This window comes from Dipodomys merriami, unplaced genomic scaffold (assembly GCF_024711535.1).
Source record: "Dipodomys merriami isolate MVZ:Mamm:240054 unplaced genomic scaffold, mDipMer1.0.p SCAF_4, whole genome shotgun sequence".
NCBI lineage: Eukaryota > Metazoa > Chordata > Mammalia > Rodentia > Heteromyidae > Dipodomys > Dipodomys merriami.
The window spans coordinates 79,038,024-79,065,242 of NW_027205603.1; the positions used below are offsets into that span (position 1 = coordinate 79,038,024).

General features: G+C 40.3%; 1 protein-coding gene across 3 annotated transcripts in view; it reads left to right on the forward strand.

The window, feature by feature from the left end:
* Col14a1 (collagen type XIV alpha 1 chain) overlaps nt 1–27,219 on the forward strand; it is a 197,498-nt gene that overhangs the window by 155,474 nt on the left and 14,805 nt on the right. For all 3 annotated transcript variants that reach the window (XM_069991329.1, XM_069991330.1, XM_069991331.1), the window contains exons 39-45: nt 1,471–1,524; nt 1,807–1,860; nt 13,006–13,059; nt 13,789–13,860; nt 18,138–18,173; nt 19,131–19,197; nt 21,968–22,156. In XM_069991329.1, the coding sequence (XP_069847430.1) occupies nt 1,471–1,524; nt 1,807–1,860; nt 13,006–13,059; nt 13,789–13,860; nt 18,138–18,173; nt 19,131–19,197; nt 21,968–22,156 (526 nt within the window). The remainder of the gene's footprint in view (nt 1–1,470; nt 1,525–1,806; nt 1,861–13,005; nt 13,060–13,788; nt 13,861–18,137; nt 18,174–19,130; nt 19,198–21,967; nt 22,157–27,219) is intronic.

The window sequence follows — 27,219 nt, forward strand, 5'->3', positions numbered from 1 at the left end:
GAGCAAAGCAGGGGAGCTGGGAATGTAGCTTAGTGGTAGTGTTTGCCTAGCATGCATGAAGCTCTGGGTTCGACGCCTCAGTACTACATACATAGAAAAAGCTGGAAGTGGCTCTGTGGCTCAAGTGGTAGAGTGCTACCTTTGAGCAAAAAGAAGCTCAGGGACAGTGCTCAGGCCCTGAGTTCAAGTCCCCAGGACCGGCAAACAAATAAAATAAAAAAGTACCCACAAGACAGTACATTGGAAATGAACTTTACAACTTTGGCAGGGGAGGGGGCAGGAGGGAGGAGGGAAGGATAGTGAGAAAACAACAACAAAGGAGCAGGTAACAGTGCTTGACAAGAAATGTACTCATGGCCTTACTCATGTAATTGGAGCTCCCTTAGTACAGCATCTTTACAATAAATGAAATTGTAAAAACAATTAAAAAGTAAAAGAAAAAGCAAAGCAGGGCTTAGCATCTGGCCATTTTCTTGCTTGACAGAATTCTTAGTGGGTATGATAGCCTCTGGAAAGTAACAAACATGATCCACATTTTAAACAGCCTATTATTGATTGACTGTAATTGGAATGTAGATTAATGAAAGCCTTAATGGAATATGTTACACAGCTGCATCTATTTAAGAAGCTATTGCGCACCATTGAAAGTAAATTTTACCCCACCACTGATTTTTATTAATCACAATCAGAATCTAGGATTAAAGAATGAAACCAATCTTGAATGAACATATAAAGCAACACTTATTTTTTAGCAATTTTTTTTGGGGGGTCCAGTCATGGGGCCTGAACTCTGGGCCTGGGTGCTGTCCCTCAGCTCTTCAGCTCAAGGCTAGCACTCTACCACCTGAGCCACAGCGTCACTTCCGGCTTCTTTTTTCTTTTTGCTTATATGGTGCTGAGGAATCGAACCCAGGGCCTCAGGCATGCAAGGCAAGTGCTTTACCACTGAGCCACCTTCCCAGCCCTTTCTTAGCAATTTTTCTTCAAAGATCTCTAGGCAAATATTTTCCCTAAGTTTTCCCTGCAGTGTTATTTTTACATGTTAGGAAGCATTTATTTATATACCAATTTACATAATTAATAATATTAAGAATATATATTTATTGTGAAGCCATTGTCTGATAAGTTCTGCCTTTGCTTTTCCATTTGTATGTTATTCTGCCCCAAACCAAAAAAAAAGGGCAAATTAATTTCGATCTGAGATTCTAAAATTTGAACTACAAATAGTATGGAAATATTTAACTTGTCCATATGGGCTCTATGCTGGAACTGTTCTGGAATATAATCGTTCATTCCTATGAGAATGTTTATATGGGTGGAATTACCATATGTGAACAATGAAAAATGGTCTGTAAAGGTGTGAACATGAAAGACATTTAACATTGAAAATACTCCAGCAGTCAGAGTGGGAAAGGCAAGGCTAAGCACTTTCATATGTGAACTTAACTCTATGTATTTTTGTGTATTTAGGGCATGCCAGGTGAAAAGGGAGAGAAAGGGGACACTGGTCTTCCTGGTTCACAGGTATTATTATTTTTTCTATTTTTAGTCTATTTCTCTTTGCCAAGGATAAAAGGCTATAGCTTCTGAAGTCCACGATGACCTGGACATTGATTTCCACATAAAAGAGCTTTGTGTTCCTTACCTGAGTCCCTTTTGGAAGCCACGCTTATACTTCCAGTGTGAGCCCAGGTGGTAGACATTTCCTTTCTCAGGAAAAACTTGTGAGTCTAAATACTCTATCAGACCAGGTTCCCCTTTATGCTTATGAGTATGTCTGACTCTTTCTGTCCTTGCTTTATCCAGGGTGTCCCAGGTGGTGTGGGTTCCCCAGGACGGGACGGCTCACCAGGCCAGAGGGTAAGAACCTGCCAATCTTAGCAAAGTAGACTTTCTCATGAAGTTATTCTTCCTGGGTTTGTATGATAGGAAGTAAAGCAATTTTGTTCTGTTTATTCTCATTGATTTACATTCTACTTATACCATATCTACTTACTGACCCTAATGCCTTCTGCAGTCATTACATTCATCAAACTTAACCAAATTTGAATGCTCCCAGACTTCAGTATATTTTATCTTGAGTTTGCAAGCATTCATTTAGTAGATTCTTCCCAGTTCCTTCAAAGCACAACTTGGAAATAAAAACAATGGATAAATTGAAATTTTAATTAAATGGCTCATCAAGACATCTCCATTTATTTTCTATGTCTCATTTATTCATTATTTTAACACATTTAAGTAGACCATAATAAAATAAAGTATGAAAATGGTCAGAAGGATAAGTTAAAATCTCACATTCATTTAGTTGACAAGTTTCACCAAGCCAGGTTTGACAATCTTGGTCTTAAAGAGTTTATAGTTTACTGGAAGGAATTTTAAATAAATAAGGTATTGTATTGCATTGTCTCATAGGGATCACAGCCCTGGGAGAACACAAATAATGGGCGATCAAGTCAGACTGGAGACATCAGGAAATGTCCCAGCAAGGTTACTATCTAGACCCTGTCCTTCTTGATTGAAAAATAGAGGCAGCCAAGTATAAAGAAAAGAAAGCTATTGGAAGCAGAAATAATTGCATATACAAAGGATGGGAGGTTAGTTCCAATATGGCACCCAGTGTAGGCTGAAAATAGGAATGCTGTGTGTAGAAATCTCACAATGAAACCCCATTGTACAATTAATATATACTAATAGAAAAAGGGAAAAATGACTAAAGATTATGTTACATATACATATGGGACTGTCAAGAAACTCATTACTTTGTATCATTAATATAAATAGTAAATATATAAGAGGAAAAAAGAATGCTTCCTAGCTGCTCAGGAGGCTGAGATCTGAGGATTGTGGTTCATAGCCAGCCTGGGCAGGAAAGTCTGTGAGACGCTTATCTCCAATTAACCACCAGAAAACCATAAGTGGTGCTATGGTTCAAAGTTGTAGAGTGCTAGCCTTGGGCAAAAGAGCTTAGGGACAGTTGACCCAAGTTCAAGCCCCAGGACCAACAAAAAAGAAATAAAAGAAAAAGAAAAAAAAAAGAATGCTGAGTGTGTGTGTGTGTGTGTGTGTGTGTGTGTGTGTGTGTGTGTGTGTGTATTTGTAAACATATGCACATTTAGGTATGAAAAGCTTGTCAAAAGATGTAGTGGAGAGAAACACAAAAGCTTAAATCCTGTATCTTTTGGTTGGTGACTAAAAATTTGAACTTCGGCATGAAGGTAATAAAGAGTCATTACAGCTTTTAATAAAAGAGAGATACCTTCTTAAGAGAGAGATACCATCTTAAATCATCACTGATGTAGACATGTGGGCAATTTTATGCTTTTTCTTAAGATTGAATTTTAGGGTATGAAAATCACTTAGAGTCAATCTAAAAAGTGATGTGACATGTAGTTCACTGCACATTTCTTACCCATGAAGATAGCAAACAATTGGCTAGAAGATTCACTCTCTATTCAAAACCAGGCCTTTAACTCAGGATAGAAATTTCACTCAGAAATGGGAATTGAATTTTCTATGGAAGTTAGGTGTGGGCCTTAAATCCCTTCTACTACAGTATTTATTTTTTTAATACCAAACTTGCATTTGGCTAAAATCTCACTGTAGTCTCTGTTCTTTAGATGTAATTAATCTGTAAAACATGTTTAGGTAAGAATATCTAAAGAAGGCATTCTCTGAAAATTAAATTTATGTAAGGTTCTTGTACATGTTGAAGGAGTGTCTAAAGCCTCTATTTATATGTTTTGGCAGAAAGTTTAGGCTGAGATCCTGTGTGGTTACACACCTAGATTCCTGAAGCTATTAAAAAAAGTCTAAAGATTTGCTTGAGTGAGTTTATTTGATTTATCTATGTGTAGAGTCCAGTCTTGGCAAAGAACTCCAAATCATGTTGGATTAATGTTTGAATCTTTTGGTTTTGGAATTCTTTCTTTAAAAATCAATCTACTCACACAGACATTTTAAAATAAATATTTTGCTATTCCTCTAAACATGTTGTCTTCTTCTATAAGATTAAAAGTCTTAACACTGTACTACAGTGATAAGGTATCTGTAACTGGATTTTACTTTCCTCTTTCCCTGAGGTTTGGAGTAAGGCTTTGAAGGTGTGTCTGATTCCTACTTTGGAAATGTCTTAAAATAAGAATGGAGTAATATGCCCATATACATCTGACTGCTAGAGGAAGCAAGACTATATGATTAAGAAAGTATAGGAATCCTTGATGATTGTTTCAGGAAAAGTTATTTGAAGGCAATATTATTCAGACTATAAGTTAGGATAGTGCCATTCAGACAATTAGAACAGTGGCACCCCTGGAACTAACTACATACCATAGTTGCTTTGCTTGAGAGGCAAAGACACACACACACACACACACACACACACACACACACACACAAACACACACTTTTTTGTCAGTCAGCCACATCTTAATTTAGTATATACACATGCAGGGTAATGATGTGCCATTTACTACCCTTAGCCTGAAAAGAGTTTCCAATGAATATCTGCAGAGAAGAATCTAGACGACAAGATAATGTCGATAGTTAAAGTCAGCCATTTGTAGACCACCAAGCTGGAGATGGAATTATGAGGCAGGATCCAGAACATGCTACTCCTCTGGGCCAGAAAAATCAGCACCAATAACCATGGCCCACAACAGGCCAGGAGTAAGCAGAATGATAGGACTCGCGGTGGAGCCGACTGGAAAGTCCCGTCAAGAACACTCTACAGATTAGCTTGACTGTCCAGCGAATAAAAAGGGCCAAACGATCATTTAACTTCACTTGAAGCATTTAAATTCCTTAATGGTAGTGTGCCTTCGTTTCCTCTGGTCCTAGTGAGCAGAACTTCTGTAGGCAGAGAAAGAGGGAGCTGCTGTGTACACTGGTGGGAATGTCCAACCATTGCTTCTCACTTCCCCAGAGTCCTGAGAGGCAGAAATAGTAGGCTGTGCTGTCCAGTGGTGGACTAGTCCTCTTCTTGATAGCAAGAACTCACAGCCCAAACCTCTCACCATCCTTTGACCATGAATGTAGGGACAGGTTAGGCTTCCTTTGCTGGTATTCCTGGACATGCCTGGAGGGTAAAAGGTCTTCACAAGTAATTTTTATAAAAAAGAGAGAAGAAACATCTTTTCTAATGTTTCTAGCTTATTCTGGCTTTTCCTGAAGGAAATCTTGGACTCCAAGAGACAGCTCTTATTCAGCTCTGGGCTTGAAGCCATAAATCCAGTCCAGTACAAGCTGGACTTCAAATTTCCACCTCTGGTTGGGGAGCCAATAGAGCAGAGAGCTGCCCACACTCGGAAGGCCACAGTGCACACTCACAGTTAGCAGTTAAATGCAGTTAGGCTTCTTGTTTGCATTCCAAATTCTTCCAACTAAAATATTCTTGTCTCATTCTTCTTTCCTGCTGTAAATCTGGTCCCTTCACTTTTTTTCTCCTTATTACCTTGGTGTCTCTGAGTTCTAGGTCTGTCCTGTGACCTTTGAACTCCTCTGATATGTGGTAGATTTCTTAGCCTCTACCCTAAATATACAGAGGGTGTATCTTAGGGAAAGAAGAAAATGCAGGCAAGATGAGACAGACTGGCAGACATGTAGTGAAAGCAAAAATCTTCTAGTTCTGAAGATCATTTTCTCACAGAATACGTTTTTTGACCAGCATCCCAAGTAGAAAACTTAAAATTATGTTTATTTTCCAATTGTGTGTGTGTGTGTGTGTGTGTGTGTGTGTGTGTGTGTGTGTGTGTGTGTGTGTGTGTGTGTGTGTGTGTGTTGGTACTAGGGCTTGAATTTTGGATGAGGGCACTCTTCCTTAGCTTTTTTGCTCAAAGCTAGTTCTCTACCACCTGAGACACCTCCACTTCTGGCTTTTTTGGTGAGCAATTTGATGGTTAATAAGAGTCCTGTGGACTTTTCTGTCCAGACTGGCTTGAAACTGTGATCTTCAGATCTTAGCTTCCTGAATAGTTAGGATACAGACCTAAGCCACTGTCACCTGAACTTAATATAGTGTTCTAAAATGATGATAGAAAAGCACACATAGGAGAGAGTAATTCCTCCTTGTGCAGAGAGTTGGCAATTTCTACATTGAAATTTCACTTAATTTGGAGTGCTGCCTTCTCCCAGATCCCTGTCCTGTACATAGCTACAACCTTCCTTCCTCATCTTTAAAGATGATTATGGTGGAGTATTCTGCTTCTAAATCCTGCTGAACACGTCTGGCCCTTAGAAGGAGGAGGCCCCTGTGGGGAAAGGCCTAGACTTCATTATTCGCCAGACCTAAGGTTAAACACGGGCCGTGTGACACTGGGCTAGTTCCTTCATGTTTCCAAGACTACCACTCCCCACCCCCTCTGCGCCCCCAAATAAATATTTAATTCCTTATGGTTGCTATGAAGAATATTATGAAACATTTCAACATAAAAATACAATTTTATCATTAGTAGTCACAATGTTCTAGGTAAGCCTAACAAGTCAGGACATCTCAGAATGCCTGTATTTGGTATTTAAAACACCTTGGAAGTTTGTAAAGAAAAAGAAAAAGCAAGTTGATTTTTAGGGGAAAAACCCCCAAAACTTTGGACTCCACCTGGAAATGGCTCAATTATGCATGTTCCACATACACAAAGGCCCTATTGTGAGCAATAGTTTCATCAAAAGTGTTTCATCAAAAGTGAGTCGGACTTTGACTGAGCTTGAGAAATTGAACTTGAGTCAACCATTTGGATTTTATTCTGTCATAAATGTGAGGCCGTGATGAGCGATTCATCTAGAAAATACTTACAAAATGTTAAGAGGTAGACGTGGAGCTGTGGCTCAAGTGGTAGAATGTGAGCCTTGAGCAAAAATGCTGCAGGGACAGCACCCAGGCCCTGAGTTCAAGCCCCAAGCCTGCCCCAAAGTATCCTTCTTTTTTTGGCAAAATATTAAAGTTTTTTTTTTTAAATCATTTTCCCCCTGATCATCTTCCTCCTTCAGAACGGGAATTTGGAAGAAGCCATCATAAAACTAGAGGAGAGACTGACCTGATTCTCTTCTTGTAGGTCTAGATAGATTTTCTTTAAAATCCTCTATTTGCTCCATCACCGACAGCAGTGATAGTATATTCAACTGGGACTTGACCCTTTGTTTTAATGAAAATGGCAGTGGCTACTACCCTTCAGGATTGAATAATGCAAGTACTTGACAAGTGTTCTGTCCCTTCGTCTGTCAGAACTCTGACTGCTAAAAGACTCTTAGCCCCATTTTACAAAGGTTAGAAAGTTAAAGGACTGAACATTTCACAGCTAGGAAGAATTGGAACCAAGGTTTCAGTCCATCTCTCTGGCTTCAACAATATGCTCTTTCTTCCCACAAAGTTATGTTAATTAAGATCATTCTGGGCCTCAACCTCAGAGATTCAGATACACAAGATCTTAGGCTTGATTTAGTAGCATTCCATTTCAGAAAGTTTTATAAGCCTGAGAAAAAGCTATACATTATGTAAGGTCTACTCTTTGCCACAGCATTGATGGTTTTTTTCTTATAATTTTATTTCGATTCCCTCAAGTTATAGCTGTATGTTATGAGAATATGCTTATGTGTATATAAAATATATATAATGTTAAATTATATTTAAATTATGTTAAAATTATATAACTATGCATACCTAGATATACACACACTATACATGCACATAATTTTTAGACATTTTTTTATTATCTTTAAGTAGTTGTACAGAGAGGTGCCATTTAACAAAGCTTTTACAACATACTTGATCAGTGCCACCCCTTCAACATTCTGACCCCTCTCCCTTACTTTTCTTAATTTTGTGGTGTATACAGTGAATTCTTGACAAATACATTTTGAATGTGTATTTGTGGCACTGAAAATTTCCCAACATGGCATTTCACTTTGATCTCTATCCCAGGCCAGTATTTGCAGTTTGTGGCTTCTTAATGAAGTGGTTGTTTTCGATCCACTGCTAGAAGAAGCAACCTTATTTCTGACTGCAGCCATCGAGAGCCACACCATGGGGTTGAGATTACACATCAGGGGCTTCTCTAGTTTCTTGCTACTTGAGTCTTTCCCTCTCAACCGCTCTTCAGATGTGGGTTATTTGTAGTTTTCTCACTACCAGTCAAATCATCTTCATCCTTGGCTACATTCCAGAAATACAAGCCCAATGCCCATGACCTACCATTGCAGGCTTTGGAGAAAACATAGGCAGTAAATACCCTGAGTCAACTCATACTGTCTGTTATTTCCAAGGGCTCCATGAACATGAATGGTAGCTTCTGACTAAATCTGGATGGTAGCTTCTGACTTCAATGTTAATTGCAACACTAGTTGCACACTAGTTAGGTAGGTTTTTATGCTTTAGACATTGTAAGCACAGGATAGAGGAACTACAAAGTTTTTAAGAGCTTATGAAAGGAAACATTTGAGTCCTGAAAAAGACACATATATTTGTTTTAGAGTATGGAAAAATGGAAATCAATCAGTGTTGAGTAAAATGTCTGCAAAGACATATGCTTTGCCAATCAGCCATAGGTATATTTAATGGTCAATTAGAATATTATTAATGTTTAAGGTAAATTACAAGTTAGATTGTGTTGCTGGTTCTTACTACATAATCTGCTCACAGCCAGATGTTTTCAAAACCAAACTATAAAAATCCTTTCAAGTTTTTATAGCAAAAAAATTATTTTGAATGTGGGCTGTGGGTGTATTTTAATATTTTGAGGTAGAAATATCAAAAAGGGAAAAGACCTGGAACTACCCATGTTATAAAACATCCTGTGTGTGGTGGCTGATTTCATGCACTTTAAAAATTCATATTTGTTGGTTTCAGTGAATTTTCATATTATGCTTATTAAGTTTCTATTTGCATTGCTTGAAGTTTTTATAGAGATATTCAATTTTGCATTTCTTTTTTTTTAATTTAATTTAATTTTATTTGTGAACATACTGTACAGAGAAGTTACAATTACGTGGGCAGGATAATGCGTACATTTCTTACCAAGCATTGCAGCCTCCTCCTTTGTTTACCCTTCACATCCCTTCCCAGCCTCCCCCCTCCCCCCCAATCCCAATCCTTCTCCTTCCCCCCCTTTCCCCCTCCCCCCCCCCCCCCCGCACTGACGTTGTAAAGCTCGTTTTGGACATGACAACTTGTACTTCTCATTGTTGCAACAGGTCTTGTGTCCAGTTTCCTAATCTGTAAACCCATATCTTCTCAGATTGCTCGCTTGCTGATGAGTGGAAATCTTATAACTAGAGGAAAAATTTGGAAAACATTAACCCATTAATGATTGCAAAGCACCCAATAATCTTTGCATTTCAATGGAATCACAGAGCTATAATTTGCCAAAATTTTTTCTTATAAAATACAGATACATCTTCTCCACTATTTTTACCATTTTTTTTCACTTTGGTATAAAAGTTTTCTGAGATAAACAGGAGAGAAAATATAATGTGAAATTCACACTCCAGAATTCCCTATGGGCTCAGATGGAGATATCCCATCCCCCCCTTTTCTTCCCTTTCCTCCTCCTCCATTGGCTTACTGTTTTCTCTCAGCAGTCAGTCAACCACGCAGGAATGTAGGTATGCTCCTAAGATTTTTATCACGATTGAATCTCAGGGACTGAGAAGAGACCATTTTTGATGGCTTTCTTGCATGGTTGTCAAGGGTTCAGCACTAGCATTTTCCTGTGCTCTGCATTCATCTCACTCTCTCTCCAGTTAGTATTTCAATATTCAACATGGCAAACAGAGCTCTTCTTCCAGGAGCCTCCATTTGTTCACATGAAGCCTTTCTCAGCCTTCTCTTTTGTGCCAGTGACATGCTAAGAGTGTGTTCAGAAAGTGCCAATGAAGAGCATAGATCTCCTAAAAAGTGCAGGAAGTAAGAAACACCAACATGCTCTCTCTGTATCTCCCAGAACCTAAGAACAAAGTAATCTCTTTCCTCCTCTTCCCCATTGATTTGATCCCACAGAAACACATCCCCTCCTCAAATTAAACTCATGTGTAAACGCAATCGTTTGGCATCTTCCCTGCACCATGAAGCACATGGTGTCTATAAATCAGCCTGTTCAACCCTGTTCCCAGCGCTGTCCTGAGGGTCTCAGCGCCAGGCAGAGGATAGACAGATGTGGCTTTTGTCAAATTCCGTCCCCTATGAGTGGGAGAGGCCGTAAATGTGTTATTTCCTGTGCATCTCCCTGAGAATAATGCAGTTTTCAAGTATTAGGAGAAAATATGCCATGGCTTCCCTCTCTCTGTGAGGAAGCTTGCTCCTGTTTGCCTTCCAAGATGGTTTCCTCCTGAACTCAGCCTGAAACAGGGAAGTCTCCTGTGGCCATGCCACCATTTCTCAGTGACACACAGACCAATGGCTACTGGCCTGTCTGACCTCACGTGTGGCTCATGTACTTGTTCTATTGTGTGCTACATGACACTTAAGAAAGTTCCCTTTTTGAAAACATGTTCCCAAGTGACTGACTCTATACCATGTGCCTTTGTTTCTTTTCAAAATTTTGTCCAAAAACATGGAATATATTATCAACATTCTTTCTTTCTTTTTTTATTTTTCTCTTTCTTTCTCGCTCTCTTTGGAGTGACAAGTTTTCTTACTCTCTTTTGATTAGGTAAACTTTAGACTAGATAAAGTTATTCTGTGGGGTGGCAGTATGGGGGTTTGAATTCAGGATCTTAGAGTCTACCATTTTTAGCCTCTCCCCCGAGGCAGACTTGACGTGCTCTCAGATCCCACTCATCTTTCACGTGTTCTGATTTTTCATGGTCTCCTCTTAGATATGCTACATGTAAACCCCTTTTAAAGCAATTTTTTCCACAGTCATCAGCATTAATTTATGTTGTTTGAATAGCAGGTACAAGAAGATGTGTGCTTTTATATGTGTGTGTGTGTGTGTGTGTGTGTGTGTGTGTGTGTATGTGTGTACGTGACTTAGTTTGTATCAAGGCTAATACCTGTAGTTTTTTCAGACACATGTTTAAAACAATTTTTGAGACCAAATCTCCTCAAGTATCTCAGGCTGGCCTGAAACTCTCAATCGTCCTGCCCCAGTCTCTCTAGTGCTGGACTTACAGGTGTACTTCATGATGTTTGGCTCTATTTTTGACTGAAGTAGGAAAACAAATCTATTGTAAGATGACTATGAGACTCGCTTATATATCAGCATCAGATATAGGCTAAAATCCAAGTCTCTTAGTGCAGTACAATGCAATAAGTTATAAAATTAAAAAAATCTTATTACTGTTCACATTCCAGTACTGTCATCAAGAGTGGGTGGAGAAGTAGGGACAGCGAATCCCTATCCCATGCAGTCATTTCTGGACTCAGGGTCTTTATGTCTTGGAACACTCTTATCTGCAATATGTGGCCTCTAACATTGATGCAGAAGGGAAAAAGAAAGTGGAGGATCATCCATAGGAAGTATTTATGAGGCAAGATTGGAACTGGTTTCTTTCTCTGGCTAGCACATTGGTGTATGTGACTCCCACCTAATTATGATGAGGGCTACAAAATGTAGTTAACAAGCAATGGACCCAGGCTTGGGTTTAGGGCTCATTAGCGTTCTGAGGCCGAGAGCACAATGAAAGGGCTGTGTTCACCAATACTTCCTACCTGTCCATCTCTCCATCCTCAGATGCCCCGTCTCATTCTCTCTCCATGCCCATACATCAACTTACTCACCCGATCTTGCCTTTACTCTCTTTTTCCTTGACCCTTTGTGGGTGGAAAGATCATGTGTATGTGGATGGGGGTCCATAAGAAGATGGATTTTTCTCTGCAAAGGTGGCAGAAGTATCCTAAAAGGATCGGGAGAGGCCACAAAACAATTGGCCAGGTAGCTGGGAGTTTGTTGCCATGGGAAATAATGATTCCAATAAAAGACAGATCCCATATGGTGACAATCTGTTTGTCCTTGTACTAAAAGCTAGTATTTTCATGAAGTTTTATAACCTTGTAAAATTTAGATTGTAAATCCCCTTCCATATCATCTGCTTTGGAAGGACCATCAAGGCCTTGATATAGAACTGTAGCTATTCAAGAATTAAGTTATTCCAGCTGTTATTTTTTTCCACACTCACATGAAAATAACACACATAGGACAGATACTGGTGGCTCATGCCTGTAATCCTAGCTACTCAGAAGGCTGAGATCTGAGGATCATGGTTCAAAGCCAACCCAGGCAACAAAGTCTGTGAAATTCTTATCTCCAATAAACCATCAGAAAACTGGGAGTAAAGCTGTGGCTCAAAGAGGTAGAGCACTAGCCTTGAGCAAAAGAGCTCAAAGACAGTGCCCAGGCCCTGAGTTCAAGTCTCACAACCAACAAAAAAAGGAAAGAAAATAACACAAATATATAACTTATAACTGGAAAGATTTTTTAAAACATAAAGAACATCATTTGATCTGGCTTAAATTCTTCTGATAGGAAATGGGAAGGAAGCATGACCAATTTGTAAGTCCATGACAGACTTACTGAGTCAAAATAGAATCACTGCAGGAGAAAACGAAACTCCCCCTATTCCCCATTTCTCTTCACCCTGCCCCCCTCCCCCCAGAGCTTGCACAGCTTCAGATACTGCCATTCTCCTAACACAGCATGCTCTCTATAGAAGACTTTCCTCATCTAAGCCTCTTGGGTCATGAAGGACAGCAACACTTCTTTTTGTTCTTGGTCCAGGCATTAATTAGGATTGGTTCTCTTTCTCATTTGTTATGCTTTACTTAATAAAAACATTTTCTGGGAACAAATTCCTGTTTATATTTTGTAAGTGCCATTTCTTACACCTCAAATTCTCATACTGGACAATTTAATGAAACCAATAGATACAAAAACCTTGCCAAGAACAATTCTCATGGAGAGTTTGAAAGCAATGAATCCTCGGTAATCCAGACCAAGGGGCAGGACTTACTCCCAGTCCCCAAATACTGAAAACCATGTAAAGCAACCACTTACTTGACATTCTTTTATTATTCTCCAGGGATTTCCTGGAAAGGATGGTTCCTCAGGTCCCCCGGGACCACCCGGGCCAATTGTAAGTATTTCCAGAAATGACTGGGGTAACATTTCATTTCTCTTGGGATTTCTTCTATCAGACCTTTTACTTAGCAACCACTTTTTGCTATGGTATGACTTGTCTCTTGATACAGATCTGTGCCCACCCCCTAAACCCCAACCCCAAATCCCTTTGAAATATTTCATAGGGATGGATTTTTTGAACCATTGTGCCTTAGGTTACCTGCATTAATTTAGGCCTTTCTTTGTGTGTGTGTGTTTTTTTTGATGCCAGTACTTGGGCTTGAACTCAGGACCAGGATGCTCTTCCCTAGATTTTTTTTTTTTTTGCACAAAGTTGGCACTTTACCAGTTGAGCCACATTTCCAGTTCTGGCTTTTTTTTGCTGATGAATTGGCAATAAGTCTCCTAGACTTTTCTGCCCAGGCTAGATTTGAACCATGGTTCTTAGATCTCAGCCTTGTGGGTAACTAGGATTACTATACTGAGCTACAAGTGCCTGGTTCTAATTTAGTTTTTATTGGGCATATGTAAGACTTGAATTCTAAGAAACTGCACCTGACCAATAGTTTAGAGAATAAAAATTTTATTCCCCTTTTTGGTAGCTAAGAGCAAGAATGAGCAATGCATCCCAAAGTCCTGGTGATGAGGATGAAAGCGACTATCAATGTATATTTGTTAGTCCCACTTGAAGGCTGGCTGTCATCCATGAGGATGTCGAGTCTTCACTTTCTTTCCTTTCTCTTAGGGAATTCCTGGAGCTCCTGGAGTCCCGGGGATCATGGGCAGCATGGGACCTCAAGGTGCCCTGGGGCCTCCGGTGAGTATGCATTATGAGGCCTGGCATGTCCTATCTCCATGTCATTTATGTGTTTGAATTGACCAGCGTCTCTGCTGGTCGGAGGTGTTTATTCAGTATTGACTCTGTGGGATTCTGTAAAGGAAACTGGAGAAGCTCCCAGGGCATAGCTAAAGCCAGGGGGTCATCACGATTCCACATATACGTTTCCATGGCTTGCTATTCTCTATTTGTCTAAGTCAACTCATTATAAGCCTACAAGGACTGGGCTCAAGTGGCACCAACCAAGCCTGGTTCCCTAAGGTAAAATACAAGGCTTGAATACTCGAGGGCTTAATGAGAGCGATGATAGATTGTTTTAAATTTTCTACCAGAAAAACATGAGTTGCTCACAAACACACACACACTCACACCTGAAAGAATGGTAGTACAAATGAAAGCCCATGACTAGAACTAGTCTTTCAGATTGTGGTTTAAATATGGTCAGAGGGAACAGGAAGAGATAAGATAGGAGAAACCAATGAGCAACCAGTACACCAATAAGCATGACACTTTCTCAGTTACCCACTAAGTCTATTGTGGCTCTATATTAGACTAAGCTATTAGGCACACAGGAATGTCAATGTGTTTTTTCCCCCAAATCAAGCACTTGATAATGTCATTTTTGTTAGAAATGAACAAAAAAGAGTCCTTGATGGTGTTGTGAGAGGCCTCAGGTCATTAACACTTTTTACCTGAGGCAAAAGCCATTTGGTCTATAGATGCTGGGTGGGGCACCCGTGAGCTTTGGGGATTTCCCAGCAGGGCCAGCTGTTCTCTGCACTGTGCAGCCCAGGTTTTCTCTGTGTCTGGGCCGCCAGCTCCCACCCACCTCGAGGCTGCCAGGCTGGCGTAAGACAGGCTCCATGTCTTGGTGCTAAAGCTTTGATTGATTTCCCATGGATGTCTGTCTAGGAAGGTGAAGGAAAGAGACCAAGAGGGACAGATTGTACCACTGAAAATAGCAACAACTTTCCTACAGCTGGTGCCAGAAACACTTGCTTTTCTGCACTCTGCCTCCAGCTGCCAACTTCTCAGGGTTGCATGTGCATCGCTGCGGCTGAGGTCCTCATTCCTACCTGAGTTTCAGTCCCTTCCCTGCCCTGGTCATATGCCTGGTGAGGGCCAAGAAGAACCGCGCTAGTCCCTCCTGGGGCCATGCATTCAGTCTGACCACAATTTAGCTCAGGGAGATCCTGTCTGCATCATTTAACGAGCTTTGTGTTACATATCAGGACACTTGGTTTCTAGATGTGGCCCTCACCTAGTCCCTCCCTCCTAACAGGAAAGCCCTATCACTTCAGTAAATCATCAGTTCCCTAAATTAATTCATTGAAAATATGCGAGAGTGGGTACAATATGTGCAAAGATACAGTGGGAGGAGCTTGGGAGGAGTTTCAAGGATTTACATGACAAAGTGTAGCAAAAGACAGTGTGGAAGGCCCTAAGGGAAAGAAATGGAAACTTCTATGAATGGGGGGTGGTAAGGGAGGAAGCACGGAGGGAATGGAGAGGAGGAGGAGGAGGGGGAGGAGGAGGAGGAGGGGAGAGAGAGAGAGAGAGAGAGAGAGAGAGAGAGAGAGAGAGAGAGAGAGAGAGAGAGAGAGAGAGAGAGAGAACAGAGAGAACAGAGAAAACAGAGAGACAGACACAGAGAGAAAGACAGAGTCAGACAAACAGAGAGGAGATAATCCTAAGCTACCTGAGGAAGTGAATCTAACAGCTTTGGAAGGATATAGCACATTATTGAAATCTTGGAATATGGTGGAATTACCACCCACAGAGACAGGAAGATGGCTTGGCCTGAGTAGAGCTGGTGCAAAACACAATGTTTTATGTATATGTGTATATTATATTATCTTTCCACTCTTTCTCTAGCTCTGTTACAGGTACCATGGTTTCATGTCAGGCCCTTCTTATTTCCCATGAAGACAATCATTAGTTGGGCCATTGGCCTCTGTTTTAACCCTGGTCTGGTCCAGTCTTTAGCTGCTGGACTTGTGTGTGTGTGTGTGTGTGTATGTGCTGATCCTGGTGCTGGAAGTCAGGGCCTGGATGCTATCCCTGAGCATTTTTGCTTAAGGCTAGCACTCTACCACTTGAACCATAACCTCCCCTTCTAGCTTTGTGGAAATAAAAGTTTCATCGGCTTTAAACCATGATCTTCAGATCTCAGCCTCCTGAGTTGCTAGGGTTGCAGATGTGAGCCACTGTGTATCTTTACATAGTTTGACTCTACCCAGTCAAGATCCCTGTCTCCAGAGGGTGGGGTCTCACATGTCCACAGTACTGTGCAAGGCCATTCTCCATGCCTCTTACCTTCTTCTGCATCTTGGTCTGGCATCATCCCTTTACTTGGAGTTGCAACATCCCCAAATGATTTAAAGCTCTCCAAATATAGGCTATTTTACTCCATACCTTTTTGCATCTGGGGATGCTTTTGTGCCTATTTGGGTTGCTTTGTCCTCCAATCACTTCCTGGTGAGCTTCAAGCTAAAACTGCAAACCTCTCATGGAAAGCCACCCTTACATCCACAGGCCACCACGTGCTTCTTCAGGTTGTTGATGTCTGAATCTCCACTGGTTCCTTGAGGACAGAATTTTATCACACTTATGTTTGTATTGATAGATCTCAACCCAGTGTCTGATACATAGAGTATTTTATATGTATTTGTGAGAGAAAAAGAAATGAAGGGAAGGAAAGAAGGAAGGATGAGGGAGAGAGGAAATAAGGAAGGAAGGAAGGAAGGAAGGAAGGAAGGAAGGAAGGAAGGAAGGAAGGAAGGAAGGAAGGAGAAAAGGAAGGAAGGAAAAAAGGAAGGAAGGAAAAAAGGAAGGAAGGAAATGAGGGAAAGGAAGTTGGTGTTCTGATTAGGCTGATGATTGAGGGGTTATTAGAAGGCTACTTTTACAGATTAGGAGTCAGGTTAGCTAAAGACCTCTGAAGCCAGCCTAATATATTTAGATTTTGTTGAACAAGTATCTTTAGTATGTAGGACTTGAATCATGAGATCATTCCTCTCCATTTCAGCACTAAAACCTATGAATATATGAATGGAGCTACTGTATTTCCTTTTCTTTACATTTCAAATGTTCCTAAAGTTAAAGAAAATATGTGGCTCTTTTTCCTACCTTCACGTACAGGGACTGTATGTGTTTTACGTCAAAGTATACTTTGGTGGAGTTATGGGCCTTCACTTGCTCAGGAATTTTTATTTTATTTTACTTTGCAAAAATCAAAGGAAAGATGTCAGAGTAGTTGGAAAAAAATAATTTCTTGCTGTAGTGATATTTCACTAAAAGATCTTTCATTGCTTGTCCTTTAACTACTTAATAATGAGCATCATGAAACTGAATGTGAGGAATTTCAGGCCCAATTAAACACATCAATCTCAACATTCTAGAAAGAGCCAGTAGTATGCTGTCTGCTTACTGACTGCAGTGCAACTAGGTTTGCACTATAATTCCTTTCTTCAAATGTGAAGCATTTTCAAACAAGTCAGTATAATAAATGATAGTAATGGAAATGTCCAAAAGCAGAATTCAAGCCCTAGTACCAGCACACATCCCCTTCTCCCCCCACACCAGACTGAGGGCTTAAACCTCTTAAACTCCTGGGTTGAAAGAAGTTCTTTGCACTTCTTTTAGAGATGGTATTTTAGAATTGAAAACACTTAGACAGATGAGAAGTGTTATACTCAATGTAGGTAGATGAAAATGGAACCAGGGATTTTAGAGGATGTGTAGGGTTGGGATAGATGGATTGGGGAAGGATAAATGGAAGGGACAATGTTGATCAAGATGCATTCTGCTTATAAATCGACATGTAGCACTGAAACTCCTTTGTACTCGAAGATAATCTTAAAAGTTGAAATCATTCTGCTATTTAGAAGACATTTGTGAAATTAGTTATGGAGTATTGGTAAAATTCAATAGAGTGGTATTTATGTGGAAAGATGTAAAGGCCTATTTGGTGAAAAGACTTTACAATGGAATATTACTACAGGATTCCAATTTTATAGCCATTTTTTAAAAAACCTATATCTCTGCATGAAGAGGCTGCAGGAGTAAATGGTTAAAGGAGCTATTTGTGCTTGGATGGGATTACAGGTTGCTGACTGTTTTATTTTTGTCTTGCATAACTACTTTTCTAATCAAAGCTGGGAAACGTTTCTTCAATAAGGAAAAATGCAGTGCTGTTACTTGAGCTGAGCACTGCATCCCAAGTATCTCACCTTTTTTTTCTTTCACTTTTACAGGGTGTCCCTGGAGCAAAGGGAGAGCGAGGTGAACGAGTAAGTCTGGGCATGTTTGCTGGGTAGAGTTGACTGCACATAAGCTATGGCATTAGCTTGGTGAAAGGTAGCCATTCAGCACCATGGTTATTTGTGCTATTACATGAGCCCCTCTCCTTCTTTCTCCCTTACTCATTTGTCTGAGAGCTCATTTACTAATAGAAGGAAAACAACAACAACAACTGGGTGCTGGACCAGATCCTGGAAGCTATTTTTGAGTCACACATCTGCCACCATCCTATTCAATAACTTTGGGCTTTATTCCTTAAGGATAAAGGAAGGAGACAAACTTGTCACTCACGAGTGGAATTGCTAAGTCAGTTTTATAATGGATATAAACGAGTTTCTGATATAACCACATAGTAGCATGAGATTGCTGTTTTCCTTATGTCTAATATCAACACCCAAGAAGACAAGGGATGGACAGGATGAATGCTGGCCCTAAAAGTTAAGTCAGTTTATTTTAGATATCTTCTCTCTCCTTAAAGAAATGGTGCAGCTGCCAATAGAATTCTATGGTTGGCTGTACTAAGAACTGGCCTTTCCTCAGCAAAATCCTGAGGAATGTGCTTACTGCTGGTCAGTTACAATAAAATGAGTTGAACAGTGGTACTCTGAGTGATTAGTATTACATGAGCCACTGCTTGAGAAAGCACTGTATTTTATGAGCTCCAAGGAACTGTAAATGAGGCATTAAATATCTATGGGTTTATTTCAAAGCTGTAATTATTTACTTTTGAATCTGGGATCCTTTATACTTAGTTTTTAAATCTAATATGGACTCGTGGCTGGAACCATGCCTACAAATTGCCTCCTCCTCTGTGTGCATCCATCCTGGTTGTTGGTCTACCCTGTTGCTAGGAGCCCAGAGCTCTTCTGGGCGCATTCAGTCAGGTCCTGGCTGTGTGGCTGAGCTGAGCTGTGGTGGATGGGCTGATGGACTTTCTTCTCCTCTAGGGTGACCTGCAGTCTCAGGCCATGGTCAGGGCAGTGGCACGTCAAGTGTGTGAGCAGCTCATCCAGAGTAAGTGTGTTATATTCACCAAGGGGGTGACTCATGGGGACGGGCCTTTCTCATGACCACAGTGACAAAGGAAGACAACCCTGATCCTTTATAAATTCTAACAGTAATCCATCTAGCACAGCCAGAACGGGTTACTTCGCAGCTCTATGTCAGTGGTATAGAAACCAAGCTCCTGTGTCACCATCCCAAGGACTAGGGAGTTGCCCAGATCAAATCTGCTGTTCTGTCTTTTCCCTCCCCCAAAATAGGCCTCCCCCACCCCCTGCCCTCAGTGTTACACATGGAACTACCAAGATACAGCTCAGAAGCTATCTTTGAAAATATCCTTTAAGATACTGAGTTCTACTCATTCATAAGGTTTAAATCTTGTCCATTTTTTAACCTACTGTATTTTGGTAATCCTAAAATCTTTCCTTTTATTCCTTAGGCTTAGGCCAAAATATATACAGAGAAATGGGGAGGGGAGGGAGAGAGGGGAAAGGGGAGTGTTAATGTGACATTTGATATGGCACATATAATTGGGGCATATGGTCTTGTGCCAAAAATTATACCAGACCTTGATAAAAAACACCCGTCCCACTTTTTATTTTATACCTGAACAGTTTGACAGCATTGCATTTCAAGTATTGATACCTTCCTGTTCACAATATGCCAGTCTGTTTGCACATTTGCCGCTGTCTGCTGACTACATATTTTGTCCCATTAATGCAGCCAGAGGATTACTAGGGTGGACCCTTCTCTTTTCTAGTACTTTGGTCAGTACTAAAGGAGCTGATGCCAAAAGGCAAAATATTCCTCTCAAATGCGTCCAGCCTTTGTCTAGCGCGGCAGTCATCCACCCTCTGCTCTGATAACACCCTTCCCCTTGCGGGACTGACATTTGCAGTGTGATTCTCTTATCAGTTTCAGGGTTATAGTTATTTTAACCCAGGGAAGTTTGAGAGTTAAGCCAGGGGAGTCCAACATGTGTCTAAGAAGATTCTCTTGGCCGGGTCTAAAAGTCTCACCTGCAATTCCAAGATAGAGGGGAGGTATGAAGATCCCAAACTTACAAGAATTTTCATTGAAATGAAAACAATGGAGCAAAAAGAGGTCAAAGCTACAGACACAGTAGTTTTCCTCCTTATTGGTTAATACTACTTAATTTTATAATATGCACACTAAATGTGTATGGGGAGAATTTATGAATTCAATGAACTATTCAGTTTAATGCCAAAACAAGACATTTGAAAACAATGAATTACAGGATTAGGGCATGATTCAAGTGGTAGAATACTTGCCTAGCAAACACAAGGCCCTAAGTTAAATCCCAGTATAGCCATTTCATAGCAACAACAATAACAACAATAAATTATCAAAGGGAAAAATCTGTATCCTAGATTGCTCCATAGGATTCTCATTTCAAATGAACAATGTAAATTGACTGAGTGATGGATTATTATTGGAAGAAAATGTAAAGGGTTAAATGTTCATATGGCTAATGGCCTTGTTTCACACTATAGAATGAAAACCTCACACAAGCAGATGATTATTTAGAACATGCCCTAAAAACTGAGGATTCAAAATTCAGTTTTTTGCCCTTAGTAATTCTCAAACTCTTGTGAATAATTTCTTAGTAGAGGCAGTGCATTAGACAGAGCCTAAGTGGCTAAGAAATTAAGAAGCCTTGCTTGTCAGTGCAGTTTTAAGAGAAGGAAATTGAAGACGCTGTATGCCCCCCTTGGCTGTAGCGCTGTTATCACAATTGTTTTCCTAACCATTACTCTGGTTTTCTCTGTACACTTTATTTTCCTCTTTAGGCCTGAGTTATTCGTTTGTATATAATTCCTTACAGGCTCAGTCATCTGGTTTCTAGTTCTTACTTGATCAAAATAATGTTAAGAAGGGTTATAAGGGAAACTTCGAGACTCAGGTGACGTCAGCTGGGACAGTAATGAAGGACAGACAGTCTCTTGTCAAAGGCAGAGCTGAAAGTCATGTATAGAAACAACGCCTCTATCCAAGAAGCAATAGATATAATCCGAGTCCCAAACTTAAGGAAAGAATATATTTTAAGACTACTTCCTGAAGGTGGTTCTTATTTTCGTTTAGATTTACATATACGAGAAGGGCAAATAATAGGCATCTAGAAAATTCTATTTATGATGCTGGAAAAAAATGAGACGTTTATTTATTATGAAGTATCAAATATTTTATAAATCTATACTTCTGATTACTAAAATACGTTCTCTCTGGCGTAAGTTGAGGGATCATGGAAGATAGTGCCATAATTTTTATTAGATAAAGCCACTGGAAGTTTCTCCAGCTGAAACCCAAGGGAAAGTTTCTTGGAAAAAAAATATCTTGCAAACTGAGAGCTGTGTGGAGACAGGGCAATTGTCTGGGGATTTGTGAGCAAGAGGGTGGAGCAGACTTGGTGGGTTGGAAAAAAGACAAATAACGTGAAAGGAAATTGCCGGAGAAGGGCAGCTGTGTGAGGGTTCAGGGTCAAATAAACGTTGGGGGTGAAGATAAAATGTATGATTTCTGCTCAGCGATGCTTGTCACCACGCTGACATGTGCAGTGCGAGCACATGGAATCGAAGCCAGACGTTTCTATCACTCTACACAAAATAGAAAATATTCAAAGTTGGACATCAGTGTGTCTCCAAGGGGTGGGCTTTCTGCCATTGGTGGATATTGAACACAACTGTTCAGAGCTTTCTGGAATGACAATCCAGACTTCTCTAGGACTGTCCTTTGCATGTTGCATTTTGGTGTCTTTTCGCAGGTCACATGGCTAGGTACACAGCCATCCTCAACCAGATTCCCAGCCATTCCACATCCACCAGGACCATCCAAGGGCCTCCTGGAGAGCCGGGCAGACCAGGCTCACCTGGAACCCCTGGTGAACAAGGACCCCCAGGTGCCCCAGGCTTTCCAGGAAATGCAGGTGTGCCAGGGACCCCAGGAGAACGAGGTAAGCCAGCCTAGTCCTCGTGAGGATTTCCAGACGAGAGGTCAGGGCAGCAGAGCACGGCCATGGTACTTACACATTGATAAAGTCAAATAGGGGACAAAAGTTAATTCTTTTTTTTTTTTTTTTTTTTTTTTTTTAAATGTCACAAAATTTTTATTTTTTTTTTATTTTTTTTTTTAAATTGTATTTTATTTTATTTGAGAACATACTGTACAGAGGGGCTACAATTACATGGGCAGGATAATGCATACATTTCTTACCAAGCATTGCAGCCTCCTCCTTTGTTTACCCTTCACTTCCCTTCCCCGCCTCCCCCCTCCCCCCACCCAATTTTACCCCCCTCCCCCCACCCAATTATACCCCCCTCCCCCCCCACACCGAAATTGTAAAGCTGGTTTTGACATGACATTTTGTACTTCTCATTGTTGCAACAGGTCCACCTGAATCCTTAAACGACTTGTTTGTCCCCATCTCCTCCACATGTTATACTGACATCAAATATAGTGAAAGCGGGGGTTACACTGTGGGGGAGGGACATACAAAGCAACAAAGAAATAATCTTATAAATGCATTAGAAACACATGCATGAAAGAAACGAAAACATTAAAATACATATTTAAGGGTTCATTTTCCTAACATCACATTATCTGACCTTTTCCGCTTGACTCATACCTATACTAGATATTGCAAATAAGGGAAGCCATGGGACCTATGCTTCTTTGGGCCTGGCTTACTTCACTTAATATAATTTTTTCCAAACCTTTCCATTTCCTAACAAATGGGGAAATGTCATTCTTTCTGATGGAGGCATAGAATTCCATTGTGTATATATACCACATTTTCTTGATCCATTCATCTACTGAGGGGCATCTGGGTTGGTTCCATATCTTAGCTATGGTAAATAATGCTGCAATAAACATAGTTGTGCTGGTAGCTTTAGTGTGGTCTTGTTTGTAAACATTTGGGTAAATGCCCAAAAGTGGGATTGCTGGATCATAGGGGAGATCTATGTGAAGTCTTTTGAGGAACCTCCATACTGCTTTCCAAAGTGGTTGAACAAGTTTACATTCCCACCAACAATGAAGTAAGGTTCCTTTCTGTCCACATCCCCTCCAGCATCTGTTGTTATTAGAGTTCTTGATTTTTGCTGTTCTAACTGGAGTGAGGTGATATCTCAATGTTGTTTTGATTTGCATTTCTTTTATGGCTAGGGATGTTGAACATTTCTTCATGTGTCTATTGGCCATCCTTCTTTCTTCTTCAGAGAAGCTTCTCTTTAAGTCTTTCGCCCACTTATTTATTGGGCAATTGTTTCTTTGAGGATTTGTTGTTGGGTGGTTTAATTTTTTGAGTTCCAAGTATATTTTAGATATGAGACCCTTGTCCGTTGTATGGCTAGTAAAGATCTTCTCCCAATCGGTGGGCTTTCTATTGATCTTGCCAGCTATGTCATTTGCCCTGCAGAAGCTCTGCAATCTTATGCAATCCCATTTGTCCAACCTTTCTTTGATTTGTTGTGCTTCCGGGTCTCTATTCAGAAAATTTCGACCTGAGCCAAGGAGACCTAGGGTTTCTCCTATTCCATCCTGTAATGTTTTCAGAGTGTCTGCTTTGAGTTCAAGGTCTTTGATCCATTTGGAGTTGATTCTGGTGCAGGGTGATATATAAGGATCTAGCTTTAGTTTTCTACATGTAGTTAACCAATTTTGCCAGCACCATTTACTGAAGAGGCTGTCTTTCTTCCATTCTATTGTTTTAGCTTCCTTATCGAAGATTAGATGGCTATAGGTCTGTAGGTTCATTTCTGGGTTTTCAATTCTATTCCATTGGTCCTGAGGTCTGTTCTTATGCCAATACCAAGCTGTTTTGATTACTATGGCTTTATAGTAGAGTTTGAAATTTGGTATTGATATTCCTCCAGCAGTGTTCTTTCCGTTGAGGAGCGTTTTTGCTATTCGGGGTCTTTTATTGTTCCATATGAATTTTTGGATTGCCTCCTCTATTTCCTTGAAGAATGAGGGTGGAATTTTGATAGGTATCGCGTTGAATTTGTAGATAGCCTTGGGAAGTATTGCCATTTTCACGATGTTAATCTTGCCAATCCAGGAGCATGGGAGGTTTTGCCATTTTTTAAGTTCTGTGTTGATTTCCTTTTTCAAGATTTTAAAGTTTTCATCATAGAGGTCCTTCACTTCTTTGGTTAAGTTAATTCCTAGGTATTTTATTTTTTGTGGGGCTATTACAAATGGAGTTGCTTTCCTAATTTCAGCCACACTTTTCTCATTGTTGGCATATAGAAAAGCCATTGATTTTTGGGGGTTAATTTTATATCCTGCTACTTTGCCAAAGTTTTGAATCAGCTTGAGTAATTTGGGAGTGGAGTCTATGGGATTCTTTAAATACAAGATCATGTCATCTGCAAAGAGGGAAAGTTTTATTTCTTCTTTCCCTATTTGGATCCCCTTTATGTCTGCATCTTGCCTTATTGCTGTAGCTAGGCATTCTAATACTAGATTGAAGAGAAGTGGAGAGAGTGGGCATCCTTGTCTTGTTCCTGAGTTAAGAGGAAATGGCTTTAGTTTTTCACCATTGAGTACAATGCTGGCTGTAGGTTTGTCATATACAGCCTTTATTGTATTGAGGAATGTTCCATGGATTCCTAATTTTTCCAGAACCTTCATCATAAAGGGGTGTTGGATCTTGTCAAATGCTTTTTCTGCATCTATTGAGATAACCATGTGGTTCTTATTCTTGCTCCTGTTGATGTGATGAATAATATTAATTGATTTGCGTATATTGAACCAGCTTTGCATCCCTGAAATGAATCCTGTTTGATCATGGTGTATGATTTTTTGGATGAATTGTTGAAGTCGATTGGCCAAAATTTTGTTGAGAAGTTTTGCATCAATGTTCATCAAAGAAATGGGTCTATAGTTTTCTTTCTTTGATGAGTCCCTGCCTGGTTTTGGGATGAGGGTTATGATGGCTTCATAGAATGTGTTCGGTAGTGAGCTTTCTCTTTCAATTTCATTGAAGAGTTGGAGGAGTATCGGTGTGAGCTCTGCTTTGAAGGCCTTGTAAAATTCCGCTGTAAAACCATCTGGTCCTGGACTTTTCTTAGCTGGGAGGTCTCTTATTGCTGTTTCTATTTCAATGCTTGATATGGGCCTGTTAAGCTGGTTTAACTCATCTTGGTTTAGTTTTGGCATGTCAATATTTGCTAGGAAAAGGTCCATTTCTGTCAAGTTCTCAAACTTATTAGCATAAAGTTTTGAGAAGTATTCCCTTATAATGTTCTGAATCTTGGTTGTTTCCGTGGTGGACAAAAGTTAATTCTATCCCTACCCTATACTTGCATTTCTTATTTGTCCCCAAGACTGAAAAAAAATTAAATTGAGCAGTGTACAGCATAGGTAGCAAAAATCATATCTACCTAAAGGATAAAGGCTCCAACTCATATGTAAGAGGCCTTGAACTAACACAAAACGGATGTCCCAGCTGAGCAATGAGGGCTCATTTTTGTCATCTTAGCTACTCAGCAGGCTGAGATCTGAGGATGTCGATTCAAGCCCAGTAGACCCTTATCTCCAAAGTAACAGCACAAACTAAAATGGAACTATGGCTCAAATGGTAGAGTGCCATCCTTGAGTGAAAAAAAACAAAACTAAGAGCCAATGTGTAGGCCTGAGTTCAAGCTATAGTCCCAGCACCAAAGAAAGAAAAAGGGTTGTTCAATTTGAAGACTAAGAAAATGATGTACACCTTTGTGCAGAAGTGTCTTCATATGAATCATAGCTCTGTATGTACAGTTGTGTGTGTATGTGTGTGTGTGTGTGTGTGTGTGTGTGTGTGTGTGTGTGTGCAATGCCCAGATTGGGCAGCAATCAATGGCAACAGTTTAATAGTTTCATGGGCCAATGATTTCACTTTTATTTAAGTTTCATTGACATAGAAACCCTACTAAGGCCTTTCTTCTCCTATCTATAGATCTTCCAAGTATTGTGTAAATCACTGGTGATCCCTTTGGTTGAATTTCGCTGAATTTCAAAAATGAACCCAAACCTGTCATTCCAAAAGCAGCAAAAAAGATCTGGGAATTGGTGGTGGTGACATATTAATCATGAAGAAAATAATAGGGAAAAGAGACAAGTGACAAAAGTGTTGCCGAAGACACAGTTTTCAGACTGTAGATGGGGTGGGGGGAGGTGAGCTAGCCCCTCTACCTGTGTAGCTGGCAGCTATCTGTCTGCTCTGTGAACTATGTGCACTTTTATGAAATGTGGGGTGTAAGATGATGTAGATCCCAAAGACAGAATTTCATGTCAATTCCCGAGCCATGCCAACAATACATTTCTGCCCATGCACTCTGAAAATACATATGGCTTTCTTCCTTTGGAAATATCCTTTTCTTCCTTTGTCTTACATGTATCTTATGTCATTCAGGGTTTACCTTCATTCCTGTCTCATGCATAAAAGTTTGGATTGTTTTATTGGGGTTTTCTTTTTGGTCCTGCGGCTTAAACTCAAGACCTACATGCTGTCCTACATACTGTCCCACAACTCTACTTCTAGATTTTCTTTGGTAGTTAATTGGAGAGAAGAGTTTCCCATGTTTTCCTGCCTGAGCTAGCTTTGAACATCTATCTTCACATTTTAGCCTCCTGAGTAGAATAGGTTGGATTACAAGCATGAACCTCTGGTGCCTGGCTCATGCATGGAGTTTTTATTGGTCACTGCAAGCCAGATACCTCCATCTTGAGCATCTGATGCTTTTAGCGTCTCTTCCTCTCACAATACATTTCAGATGTTAATGAACAGATGTCTGACTACATTGTGAATGGCTCTGCTTTGTAGTAAGTAGATGCTCACAAAGGGTTGTATCGATTGTGATGCAGTTAATGGTTTTCTTTCTGAATGTCAGCAGCATAGAGAAAGACATAATTTCCTCACATCTCACCAGAGCTCTGTGCGCCGGGGAGGTGTCCACTGTGTCAGCAGAGCCCCCTCCATGGCGTCGGGGTAGGGAAGCTGTCGACTCAGGACTCACAGAGCCAGAGCCTGAA